The sequence below is a fragment of the Aulonocara sp. 'chitande type north' Nkhata Bay genome, linkage group LG17 (assembly GCF_057382095.1).
Source record: "Aulonocara sp. 'chitande type north' Nkhata Bay isolate Kocher_YH1m ecotype deep benthic linkage group LG17, A_spYH_male_GT1.1, whole genome shotgun sequence".
Classification (NCBI taxonomy): domain Eukaryota; kingdom Metazoa; phylum Chordata; class Actinopteri; order Cichliformes; family Cichlidae; genus Aulonocara; species Aulonocara sp. 'chitande type north' Nkhata Bay.
The window spans coordinates 34,443,472-34,456,578 of record NC_141360.1 but is presented as its reverse complement, the minus strand read 5'-3'; the positions used below and the strand labels follow the sequence as shown (position 1 = coordinate 34,456,578).

Sequence of the window (13,107 nt, the reverse complement as noted above, 5' to 3'; positions counted from 1 at the left end):
TTCAACTGTCTCTGAAGGTTTAAGGCCGGTGTGTGCTGAACAATGCTACACATCCTCTTTAAGAATTTAGTGTAAGAATATAATGAAGATCTCCTAAAAAAAATAATCCTAGAAACATAAAACAAAAGTCTTTAAATATCACATCCTATGTCCAGTCAGTGTGCTTAGAATAATTATTGTAAATTGAAATTAAAATGTAAATGTGAGCATGAGTTTTTGGGAGCCTCAAGTTAAAATATCAATCATTTCATTTACTGTAATTACTGCGTACACTGACAAATGTCTAAAATTATGGAACTGTATTTCCTTTGAGCCTCAGTTGGGTGATTTGAGGAGACTGTTTCACAGATTTGTAAAGCGTAACGGTGCCCTCTAGTGGTGCAATGGTAGACTCGAACAAAATTGAAGATAAAAGCAAAGAGGTTTTATTTTGCCAGTTAGTTCTGGAGTTTGGTTAGGTGAAATCATATAAATGCCACACTGCAAGACAGAAAACAAAACTGTGCAGGTATCGTACTATGCAAAGGTCTTGACCTGTCCCTCAATGTCTTTATATTTCACACTCGGTTGTATTTTTTAGGTGGCCTTGGACAATAGTTCTCCAGATTTTTCTGAACTGTTCCATATTATTTCTTTGGATTTTGGCTCCCTTTTCACTTATTTGTCAGACATGTCCTTTTACCTCATCATAATAAATATTCAAGCATAAAAAAGGCACCTAACTCAAGAGATGAACCAGTATTGTTCCTGCACATAACAGTCAACTTGGCAAAAAAAACAAACAAACAAAAAACCTAGCTAAATGTTGTGTTTTTATGCTATTTGTTATTGGCAGCCTGTCAAAAACTTTGTTGCAGATTCTTTAGTTAAATCTATTAAAAAATACCCCAAAAATTAGTTTTATTAGTCCCACCTGTCCCACCTGTGGGACTAATAAAGGTCATCTTAAAATGTATTTCTGCAGAAACAAGGTGATTCGTGTTACCCAAAAACTCTACATATCTTGGTGTGGTGTGCAGTGTGTCCTTTATTGAGCACAAGTTGCAGGCCTAAAAACTAAATTCTCTGGCTATTGGAGACTAACTGAAATAATTTCTGAAGACTACTTAAAAAAACTACCAGAAACGCTTGCTTGAAAAAGTTCAGTCTGCATTAAAAAAAATAAAGGTGGTGATACCACATACTGACTGTTAGAATTGTACAAACTGTCTTTTTGTTTCATTTTCATCTATGCTTGTTCCCATTTTCCTAGCAAAATATAAAGAAATGAGGGGTAGTATGAGATTTTTGCACTGTACTACATGTTTTATTGTTTGTTTGTTTTTAGGTCAGTATTTTCTGGAGCATTATCCATAGTCCTTCAGTATTTTATTAATATTTATTTCTAAGTTACTTACGATTGTAAAGGTACTTGAGCTTCCCTTTAAAAAAATGTCAATCAATGTAAAATGATGCTGCTTATCAGTAAATACACTGGAAGGTGCGTGCGACTGCCGCCTGTAGCACATCCTGCAGAAAAGAATTAAAAGACATCATTAATCGATCGATCGACGATGCTAGCGATCTACTAGCTCTCTGCGGTGCACTTGGCATTTGCTCTCGCTCGTCGTCTGCTTTCAACCACATTCAGGTTCTGCTCGTTCACTACAGAAATGGCAACTTCAGTGAAACTCAACACCGGTGCACAAATGCCCATTTTGGGACTGGGGACGTGGAAGGTGCGTCTGCTTTCATTTATTATGCCGTCCGACTTTGCACAAGTTTGTAGTTAGCCTTTTATGTAGGCTAACATGCCAACAGAAAATATGGTTGGAGGACGAATAATGGCCGTTTAAAACAAGTTTCTATCGTATTATCTTTCGACATTTCGAGGTAAATTGCATATACCGTCTACAGAAATTACTGCTCGACATTATTTTCACTTTAGGACCCCACCTTTGGGAGTGGAGCCAACCTTGGCCGAGTTTCTAGAACCATGACAAAGTCTGTGCGAAGCTGGGGCAGTCCTCTAATGCCCCACGTTTGCTTCACTGTTATTCAGTGCGCAGAATCAAGAGTAGTTTAAGGATTTGTTACAAGTCGTGCTACGTAACTGCTGCTGAAACACAGCTGATACATTTACCCTGCTTGTGTAAACAGTAAGGGCAGCAAGTTTAGTGTACTTGAAAGCTGAGATCGCTGTATTCTCCTTTTAGATATATACATCCATCCATCCATCCATCCATCCATTCGCTACCGCTTCTCCTTTTCAGGGTCGCGGGGGGCGCTGGAGCCTATCCCAGCTGTCATAGGGCGAAAGGCGGGGTACATTTAATGAATATTAAATGTATTGACCTTTCCTTCTTAAATAAAGGATGGAAATTGAATTTGTCCCCCAGATGTTGCTTTTAGCTAAGTGGGTATAATGGAAAAAGTAGCAATTAACATTAGGAAAACAGTTAGACTATAGCATCACTGGACGAAAGGTATATGTGAAGAGGACACGAGACAAGGGCAGTGTAGATGTAACCTATTTAGTGGTCCTTTCCCAACAAGACAAAATCAGGAACTGGAACTCGTGTTTTCTAAGTTACATTTTGTGAAGTGTGCAAAATGCTATCTGCATAGAGACAACAGGTCCATGTATAAGTCTACCATGATGTTTTGGTACAGCAGTCTAAATGATTCTTTTAACTGCCAGGGTGAAGTACCACAACAGCTAACCATCTCTTGTTTGTTAGTCTCCACCTGGCAAAGTTGCCGAGGCAGTGAAAGCAGCCATTTCTGCAGGTTACAGGCACATCGATGGTGCCTTCGTCTACCAGAATGAGGTAGAGGTGGGTGAAGGTATCCACACTATGATCAAGGATGGTGTGGTCAAAAGAGAGGATCTTTTTATTGTAAGCAAGGTGAGCTATTGGTGCAAAAAGTACCTTTTTTTGTTTGTTTGTTTGTTTGTTTGTTTTTAAGATTTTATACTAAATTGATGAGCAGTGCTTATGTGTGCTTTCATTTCCCAGCTGTGGTGTACTTTTCATGAAAAGTCCTTGGTTCGGAAGGGTTGTGAGAAGACTCTCAGTGATCTTAAACTGGACTACCTAGATCTCTATTTAGTGCACTGGCCCATGGGTTTTAAGGTAGGACCACTTTTGTTTTAAACATAAAAATATTTTAACTCTTTGCTGCCCTCATCTTGTTTAGTGGCATATAATCCTTTGTCATGTTACAGGCAGGTGATGAGCTTTTTCCTTTGGACAGTACAGGACAAAGCATCAGTGATAACACCAGCTTCCTGGAGACATGGGAGGTAAGTTAATAAGACTGTGTGGGATAGATTACACTTTGCCATACTTATAGTGCTGTGCTAATAATTTTGTGTATGGTGTGAGGATTACAGAGGTCAAAGTATATCACTTTAGTGACAATGGCAGACTTCATTTTGTTTTGTGGAGGTAAGAAATTGCATTGCGTGTCAAACCAGGAAAAACTGCACCGAGAATGTGTGACAGGGTCAGTCATTTTGGATCAGGAAGGATCGTGGTTTAAGGGAAAAGATGGTCATGTTATACAGATACACGGCACTAACATTTATCAGAAATGTCTTCATTGGCACATTATTTCCTCAGTCCCATCTGCTTCCAATCAGTCAGCATTTTTTATGCAAGACAGTTCTCCTTGTCACGCTGCACAATGGGTAAACCACTTCCTTGACGTTGACAAAAATGAAATAATGAAATGACTAGTCCAGAGTCCTGAAATGAACCCAACTGAGAACTTGTGGGATTTTCATTGAGGACAAAGTTATGGCCGAGGAAACCACCACAGTTATCAAACAGTGAAAAAATATGGGAAGAGAGAAAAAAAACAATTCTGCAGATATACTGAGGTAATTACAAGAAATAGGCCTCCACTACTTCCAACTTTCTTTTTTTTCTGTAGCCATTAATAATTTCATTATTAATGAAAATATCTTTTCTGCTTCAGTGGTTACTTGTCTGTAATTCTGATTAGTTACTTTTATTTATTTTTTTAATCTGTTTTTAATTTTTCAGACAAAATCATCATCTTGAAGGAAAAAAGGGTTTTATATCATTGCATATCATGCGTGCTCACACCAAAAGTCCTTGTGCACCAAAGTCCTTGTGTTTATTTTTTTATCCCAAATGTTCTCAGGGAATGGAAGAGCTGGTAGATGCTGGTTTGGTCAAAGCTATTGGGATCTCCAATTTCAAAAAGGAGCAGATTGAAGCCATTCTCAACAAGCCGGGCCTCAAATACAAGCCTGCCAACAACCAGGTATGCTAAATGATTTGTATTGTATAAAATAACCGTTTCTGTTTGTTGTTGGAGTTAGCTGTTGTGAAAGTTAAATACTCAGGGCTATGAAGGAACAAGAAAACATTAATGTTTCATGCTTGCTGTTCTTAAAGGGCAAGAGGCCGTAATAGCATTATCTGTCTCCTCCTGTGAGGCCTGAGAAATAAATGTCTTGTTAGTTCATGATGGGCCGCAACAGTTTCCCCTCAGGCTGGGCCAATTAGTTGAGGTGACCTTATATTTTTGTTTGTTCTCAGAATCATGGTTTACCATCAACGTCACGTTGTGTCTTATATTAGATTAAAGCACAATTCTTTTCCTTTTTGTCATCAGAGCACAGCAGTGCTATAGCTGCTTATCAGGAGATTTTTAACTGAAAATGATGCCAAATGGATCCAGCAGACTCTGAAGGCTTATGGTCTTGTATCTTCTTCTAAGCCAGTACTAAAATACTTCATTTAACCATGCTAAGAGTCTTTATATACAAATATTAGTCCTTTGACAAGACATTCAATGCAGAATTTTTAAGTGAAGCTGTTTTTCCTTCTCTTTTCTTCAGTCATTTAATGGAAATACTAAAGTGGTAATAATAATAAATAATAATAATAATAATATGTGCATGTTTTGAAGGGGTTCAGTGAAATGATACATGCATAGATTTATCACTCTTATTTGCTTCTCATTTTTCCCACTAGGTGGAGTGCCACCCATACTTGACCCAGGACAAGCTGATCAACTACTGCCACTCCCAGGGTATCTCTGTGACAGCTTACAGCCCCCTGGGATCCCCTGACAGACCATGGTCAGTAGGCATGGCAAATATGTTTGCCTCAAAATGACTTCAACAGGCCTTGAAAAGTGACCAAATACTCCACACTCACATTGGTTGATTCCCTTTATAATATTTATCAATACTGTTCAGCGTATTATATCCCTTTAGCGAGTTTCAACTCATGACTCTTGTTCCTCTTTCTCTCTGTGGCATATGTTGTCACGAGTTTGATATTAAGTAACAAGCCAATGAGACCAGGGTCTCATTTATTTATTTTTTTACAGAATACACTATTTTGTACACAGAGAAAATCTTATTGAACATGTATTGAAAATGCAGGGCTAAACCAGAAGATCCCTCACTCCTGGAGGATCCCAACATTAAAGTCATTGCTGAGAAACACAAGAAGACACCTGCTCAGGTACAGCTGTCCTTCTGGGCAGAACATGCCACTGATATATTCTATTTTATTTTGAGTAACTTCTATCCAAGAGAAAAAAGTAAAATCAATCTGCCTGTTGTACTCTGGAACATTATATTGAGCGTAATCACCTTATCATGTTAATAGCCTGAATTCTTTTATTTCCAGGTTCTGATCCGCTTCCACGTCCAGAGAAATGTGATTGTGATCCCTAAGTCAATCACACCGCAGCGCATTCAAGAGAATTTCCAGGTCTTTAGCTGGGGAGATTGATTATCCTTCCATTTTGTTACTTAAACTTCTTTTGATTGGGTCATTATTCTTATATTTTATACACATTTGCAGGTGTTTGACTTTGAATTAACTGAGGAGGAAATGAAGACTATACTGGGATTTAATAGGAACTGGAGAGTCTGTCCAATGCAATGGTGAGACAGGATAATTGTGTGCGCTTTAAACAAAGAGTTGTGAGTTGGATAACAGGGAGTCATGACTTGAATTTCATTTTTTTCTTTTCTCCCTCTCTCTTTGTAGTGCCACAAAGCACAAGGACTTTCCATTCAACGCTGAATTCTGAGAGGAAAACTGGAAAGTTTCCACATGTTAACGCTGGGTCTTTGTTATTGCTTACTTTCCTCTTCTTTATGTGTTTATGCTGTTGGGTTATTGCATATAAAATCAATCAAATCTGGAAAAAAGTTCCCACTTCACACTCAAGCACGTGAAAGTTATTGTACAAAAGAAGTCAGTTGACATGAGGGGTTAGGTGGAAACACTGATTTTTATTTTTTTATTTTATTTTTTTCATGGAATGACCCTGCTGTAGCTTTGACTCCTTTTACATTTCTCAGGTAAAAAAAACACCTGCTTCCTGTGTTACCACTAAAGTTTATACACACACTCCAAAGACAACTTGATGCTTAATTTGATCTTTGGGTTATTATAACATATAATTGTGTTTTGGATTTTGCACTCCTGTAGTGGCATATTGGCATTGAGCCTTGGGGTGAAGTAAATGTATTTGTTAAGTTACTGAAGAGAATAAAACATAGACTTTACAATGTCATTTAGTTTGTAGTTTTTCATGTCTAGTAGTGTCACATGCAAGAGCAATCTTAACTACCTTTAAGCTTTCATGTCCAACAATTTTTAAAAATGTATTTCATTTATATAGAAAATTTGATTTAATTTGCATTAAACGTGAAACCTGCAGTCCCTGACAGAGGCAAAAAAATGGCGAATTTATAAACTTATCTCTGTGAAGCACATGTTGCCTTAGAGTCATGCCATACAGTATTTGGTGCTTTGTATTACTGTGTATTACTGTGTTATAATGGTGTGGCTTTTGCTTCTCATGCTCGTTTTATTGTCGAGCAAAGCGAGCGCGTTCACTCCACACTAGGGTCTGCCCATCTATCTGCAGTGAAATCTATTGTCAGATGGAGGCAGTGTACAAGTTATGTGCTACAACCGGTCTGTAGGCCACTCTTTCTTGTGTTGTTGCTGTTCTGCGAGCCGGCCGTAGAAAAGAGCGAAGTTGTAGGATACAAAGAGCTGACGTTAAACTGAGTGTTTAAAAACAATTAAAAGTCTTACTCCTGCCATTGTCTGTGCTTTTCATGCTTTGTTTTATGATCTTTGAAGTTTATTTACTGTTCTCCGTTTCCCATGAACCCCTGTGTTCCGTATTCCGGCGCACTTGTCAACCAGCTGTCAATAGCCAGTCACATAAGTCATCCACTTCCAGCGACATACAGTCAGGATCTTCGAAGACTACCCTGCAGCACGCTTGTTAGAGCTCTTCTCCCCCTGTGTGACTGAAAATTGTACACGGATAGGTACATTTGTGGGACTAGAAATCCTGCTTCAGTTGTTGCTAGTTTAATAAAGTCCCGTGGAAGAGAATAAAATAATTATATTTAAAAATAAGAAGGAAGGACCAGCCCAAGCAGAGATTTATTGTATTCAATTCAGGTTTATTTAACGTTAACGGAGATTTGCCGTGTTAATGCGGTTATGGCGTTAACGTCATGTTAGTGAGATTAACGCTGGCAGCACTAGTATAAATAAAAAGAAGCACAATGAGGAACTGTAAAATGTACAGCTCAAATTGGATCTACAAAAAGAATAAAAACTTCATAAAAGAGTTTATGAAAGTTGGCTACACTATTGTATTTCGTGAATCTGTTCACTCCCATAAAGTGATGCTAGCATTGCATCACCACACAGAAGTAGCAGTACCTTTTTGGTCTTTTAAAAAATAGTTTGTCTTATGAATGATTTATGAATTAAACACTCTTGGCCCACAGGCAACATGTTTAACATTCAGGGCATATAGTTGTAGAGGTTTCTGTCATGTCAGCAGGGTGCTGTCATCTTGTTGCTCTTGGGCAGCAAACTGCATATTTTCTTATTACACTGTCTTTTCATTTTTTTTAAATTATGTATTTATTTTAAAATGCAGTAACACAAAAGACATCAATGTCTGATAAAATAAGGAATAGAAGGGGATTTGACCTTTCACCCAAGGGTGAAGCAATCCTTTCAGGAACCAAAGCACCAGCAACTGGTAAAATTAAAACAAGTTTATTTATTCCCTCAGAGCAACGGTATACAGTTAGGATTCTCTTCTTAGGGCACGTGATTTAAATTTTCATCTTATTATCAGGCAACTTCAGCATTTAATGCCAGCTGATCATTTAATCATTAGTGCCTCTAATGTTTCGAGATGACTGAGTTATGGGATATACACGTAGTCAAACTATGCACCACAATGAACTTGTACTAACTTACAGAAAATGGACACTATATATTTTAATGGGAGAAAAGACTGATTGGACAGTTATGATCATCCCTTCTGGCAGTGAGGATGAGTGCACCCCAGGATTAGGTCAGGGGTCAGGCATCCAATGTGATATGTGCTTTTAGATCTTATTAAGGTACCCACATGTAAAAGCCACACCTGCCAGTGGTTTCCTCCCAAAGTCCTACATAAGGTAGTAGTGTCTGACACAATAAGAGATGATGATGATTGATTTACCAACAAAGTCCCCCAAGCTCCCAAAAGTAAGGTGCTTTTTTCCCCCCCTTTCTCCTAAGAAAAAAAAATTAATACCATATAGGTATGAAAGGACAAATGTTTGTTGTTGTTGTTTTTTTTTTAATCATGTCAACAAGAAGATGCTGGGTTTTTTGTACTGGTAGATCTACAGTTTAATTACTGGCTTATTTTGTGCCTTTTCATCCATAATTTTAATTACATGGATTACAACATGATGCATTTACAAACTGTAAATTAGTTCTGGCAGAACTATTTGACATTTTCACTGAAATGCCTCTCTCATTCCAAAACCCTCACTGTGGCTTAAAAAGCAGCTGAACTCACATTCATCCAATGCAAACACAAATGTCCTAACAGGATTTTTAACAAAGCCACACAAGTTGCATTGTTCATTTTATTGATTTATTTTTAAATTCTGGAGGAAACATTCATGCAAAACTGATATAAACAAGGCATGGTGAACCATATTAACTTAGTATTCTGCATTAAGGGGAAAGTCTTTGTGTTTTGAAGCCCTGGAAAGAGAAGACAAGAAATAGCCATTAATTGATAGCACAGTTTATTTTAGAATAATGCCACGTCTTTATTTTTTCTGTATCCCCTTTACCCTTAATCTTCCTTTATTTTTACTCACCACTGTAATGTGAAGCCTCTCCAGTCCTTATTCAAGCTGAGGATGTCCTTCATGTCATCTTTGCTCAACTTGAAGTCAAACAGCTGAAAAAGAAAGAACCGAAAAATAACTTATAACCTGCACAAACTATATGAGCTGCTCTATGGAACCCAACACGTATAATGAAAATCCAAATGAGAACATAGAAAAACACAAATTTTTGCATAAGTCCATGACCTAAATTCCCCCCAACAATGCAGATTTCTACACAAATAAATCTAAATATGATAACTGCTCAGTGTGAATACACTATATTAGCTAAAAAAGACTAAAACCAAAATCTGCTCATGAATATTTATGATTACTGTACCTGGAAGTTCTCCTTGACACGATGGGGTGTTACTGACTTTGGAATGACAACCACATTTCTTTCGATGTGGAACCTAATCAGAACCTGGGGATATGGTTCAAACGAGCAGTGGTCATTCAGTTCAGTATTATTTAACTTTCCCATGATTTAAATATTTTTTTAATAAGCCTTCTAATCCACCACATGACAGTACTGATTTTCTTCTTGCTGACGTCAGTAATTTAACTTTTGAAATGTTGCATTGCATAACTGTAAGCACACAGGTTTTGGTTTTCCATGGGAGACAACATGCAGCCAATAACTAAGATATTCAATATTAGTTAAATACTGCATCTCGTTGTTCTCTGGTTGTGCTGCACACTCGTGATCCTACTGTCTGATATCTGACCTTTTACCCAACATGAGATGTCTCATTTAGAAATTCAAATTTCAAAATTCCTGACTTGTGTAATTCCTCAGTACCTGTGCTGGAGTTTTCTTGTACTTTTGAGCAATGGCCTTGATCTTAGGTTCCTCCAGCAGCGAGGGTTCATCAGATGAAGCCCTTTAGTAGAAGAGGACAAGAAAAACAATGTGACACTGTTAATATCCTCGAGAAGTAAAGCTGATTATACTCCTACATTAGCTTTGTTTACAATAGATTGTACATCCTCTTACCAGGGTCTGTCAGGGGAGCCTAGAGGACTGTATGCTGTCACTGTGATGCCTTTTGAGTGGCAGTAGTTGATCATCTTCTCTTGAGTCAGATATGGGTGGCACTCAATCTAAGAAAACAACCACATTTCGGGGACTTTGTTTTATTTTTATTTTCATTTCATCTTTTAACAGTGCATGCCTCCAGAATTCAAAATAAATAAAAAACAATTTTGCAAAATCTACCTGGTGGTTGGCAGGCTTGTGCTTGAGGCCAGGCTTGTTAAGTATGGCTTCAATCTGGTCTTTGTTGAAGTTGGAAATGCCGATAGCTTTGACCAAACCAGCATCCACCAGCTTTTCCATGGCCTTTAAGATAAATCATAAACTGGTTTTAGCACAGCATATTTTAATTTGGTTGTCAGCAAGTCCACGGGATTATCACTGTGCAATAAGTCATTTATATTACCTCCCAAGTGTCCAAGAAGTTGCTGTTGTCAGAAATAACCTGCCCATTCTCATCCACAGGAAAAAGATCATCTCCTGGCTGCAGTGGCCAAAAGATGTGTTCAAGACAGTATTAAATTTAGACTGCATAGTTCAGTCTGATAATACAATTCAATTTTATTTTATTTATATAGCGCCAAATCACAACAAAAGTCGCCTCAAGGCGCTTCGTATGAGAAAAACCCAACAATCATATGACCCCCTATGAGCAAGCACTTTGGCGACAGTGGGAAGGAAAAACTCCCTTTTAACAGGAAGAAACCTCTGGCAGAACCAGGCTCAGGGAGGGGCGGCCATCTGCTGCGACCGGTTGGGGTGAGAGAAGGAAGACAGGATAAAAGACATGCTGTGGAAGAGAGACAGAAGTTAATAACAGATATGATTCAATGCAGAGAGGTCTATTAACACATAGTGAGTGAGAAAGGTGACTGGAAAGGAAAAACTCAATGCATCATGGGAATCCCCGGCAGCCTACGTCTATTGCAGCATAACTAAGGGAGGATTCAGGGTCACCTGGTCCAGCCCTAACTATATGCTTTAGCAAAAAGGAAAGTTTTAAGCCTAATCTTGAAAGTAGAGATAGTGTCTGTCTGGAAGCTGGTTCCACAGAAGAGGGGCCTGAAAACTGAAGGCTCTGCCTCCCATTCTACTTTTAAATACTCTAGGAACAACAAGTAGTTCTGCAGAGCGAGAGCAAAGTGCTCTAATAGGGTGATATGGTACTACAAGGTCATTAAGATAAGATGGGGCCTGATTATTTAAGACCTTGTATGTGAGGAGCAGGATTTTGAATTCAATTCTGGATTTAACAGGAAGCCAATGAAGGGAAGCCAAAACAGGAGAAATATGCTCTCTCGTTCTAGTCCCTGTCAGGACTCTTGCAGCAGCATTTTGGATTAGCTGAAGGCTTTTCAGCGAGTGTTTTGGACATCCTGATAATAATGAATTGCAGTTCATTATAAACACTATTATATCACAGAGATTTTAGAGAAAGTTAACTGTATTGTAAGGACTGGACAGAAGTTTCCAGACCTTGGTCCCCATTGGGAAATGCATGAGGTAAAGATCCAGGTAGTCCAGCTTCAGGTCCTTGAGAGTCTTCTCACAAGCTGTTCTCACCAGAGATGGAAGGTGAAAGGTGCACCATAACTAGGAAAAATAAGCAGTAGTTTTACAAACAAGGTGTCTCATTTCCCCCAACGCTGTAAACATGTTATAGTATGACCATTGTACCCTCATTATTTCCTTATGCAACTAACAACATAACTACTATAAAGGTACTGCTGCTTAGCTGCTCCTTTATTTCCAGAGTGGTTGCTTTTGATTCAGCTTAGATACCCTTCCTGACACAACCCTTCCACCGACCCTTGGAACCAGCACTAGGAATTCACTAGCTTGTGTCTTTATCCCATCTCAGCTGGGGATCTTTCATGTAAAGGGATCACCATGGTGTGGAAAGCCACATGCCTCAGGTTGTCTTCCAAAGACAACCTGAGATAATAAAATGGTTTATACTCATTTTTATTGGCTCTCTCTAAAGCTCACCTTGCTCACAATGAATAGGTCTTCCCTCTTTACCACTCCTTGATCAATCATTGCATGGATTCCAGCTCCAACTTCTTCTTCATTCTGATACACATAAGCGCCATCTATGTGTCTGTAGCCACAACTTATGGCGACTTTCACGGCCTCAGTCACTTTTCCTGGTTCTGACTGCACAGGTAAGGTGATAGAAAAACATGGAATGAATAAAGCAAGTGTGAATCGCAAGAAGGCAAGCAGTTTGTGACCGCTGCGTTGTTATGGTAAAATGATGTTGGAATAAAGACCAAAAAGGACAAGATAAGTACTGCTGGAGTTATTGGACTGTTTAATTCATTCATGCATACCAGTGACATCGCGTCACGTAGGATTAGCCTCTACAATCCAGTTTATTTTACTTTAGTTGCACTATGTAAATAACATGTTACTTTGGTTTCTTTTGTAACCAGACTCTATCAGCAAGATAGGGAATTTGTTATATAAAAACAAATTAAATATAAATAGTACAGATAACATAGACGAGTGAAACCAGTGAAAAATAATGAGAGTAGCAGAAATATTCATTGAAAAGTAGGGTGAGCATGGACAGATTAGCAGTCTCCCACAGAGCTAGTTTAAAACAAAAAAATCTAAGACTTACCCTCCAGGTGCCCAGACCCACTATTGGCATCTTTGCTCCATTGTTAAGTGTAACAGCAGGTATCATCTTAGTAGCTTTGAAGTAACGTTCTCAACCTAGTCGGAACACTCACTGTTTGAATGTACTGACTCATGCTACTATATACTCTCTCTAGTAGTAGGAGGAGACCGTCTCTTACATAATCATAATATCAGTGAAATAGGAAGGCTTTCAATGGGCCCCGCTTTTCTTACACACAGTGCAGAAATATTC

General features: G+C 38.4%; 2 protein-coding genes across 2 annotated transcripts; one reads left to right on the top strand and one right to left on the bottom strand.

The window, feature by feature from the left end:
• Positions 1-1,532: 1,532 nt before the first annotated feature.
• On the top strand, positions 1,533-7,574 carry LOC147310456 (aldo-keto reductase family 1 member B1-like). Its single transcript, XM_086268987.1, has 10 exons — positions 1,533-1,718; positions 2,721-2,888; positions 3,000-3,116; positions 3,209-3,286; positions 4,153-4,275; positions 4,992-5,098; positions 5,408-5,489; positions 5,658-5,741; positions 5,835-5,917; positions 6,024-7,574. Exons 1-10 carry the CDS (start codon positions 1,653-1,655, stop codon positions 6,064-6,066), a joined length of 951 nt encoding a protein of 316 aa, XP_086125113.1. The 5' UTR covers positions 1,533-1,652; the 3' UTR covers positions 6,067-7,574.
• Positions 7,575-8,935: 1,361 nt separating this feature from the next.
• Positions 8,936-13,075, bottom strand: LOC147310455 (aldo-keto reductase family 1 member B1-like). Its single transcript, XM_086268069.1, has 10 exons — positions 12,856-13,075; positions 12,219-12,386; positions 11,706-11,822; positions 10,636-10,713; positions 10,413-10,535; positions 10,191-10,297; positions 9,996-10,077; positions 9,534-9,617; positions 9,185-9,267; positions 8,936-9,065 (listed from the first exon to the last, which is right to left on the bottom strand). The coding sequence occupies exons 1-10, from the start codon at positions 12,919-12,921 to the stop codon at positions 9,023-9,025; spliced, it is 951 nt and encodes a 316-aa protein (XP_086124195.1). The 5' UTR covers positions 12,922-13,075; the 3' UTR covers positions 8,936-9,022.
• Between the last annotated feature and the right edge of the window lie 32 nt (positions 13,076-13,107).

Bases quoted from the DNA above. Each gene is read 5' to 3' on its own strand.
- LOC147310456 (XM_086268987.1), top strand. From the start codon at position 1,653: ATGGCAACTTCAGTGAAACTCAACACCGGTGCACAAATGCCCATTTTG. The intron at 5,490-5,657 runs GTACAGCTGTCC...TTTTATTTCCAG, and splicing joins ACAAGAAGACACCTGCTCAG to GTTCTGATCCGCTTCCACGT. The intron at 5,918-6,023 runs GTGAGACAGGAT...CTCTCTTTGTAG, and splicing joins AGAGTCTGTCCAATGCAATG to TGCCACAAAGCACAAGGACT.
- LOC147310455 (XM_086268069.1), bottom strand. From the start codon at position 12,921: ATGATACCTGCTGTTACACTTAACAATGGAGCAAAGATGCCAATAGTG. The intron at 10,078-10,190 runs GTAAGAGGATGT...CTTCTACTAAAG, and splicing joins GGCTCCCCTGACAGACCCTG to GGCTTCATCTGATGAACCCT. The intron at 9,066-9,184 runs GTGAGTAAAAAT...TTCTCTTTCCAG, and splicing joins AGAGGCTTCACATTACAGTG to GGCTTCAAAACACAAAGACT.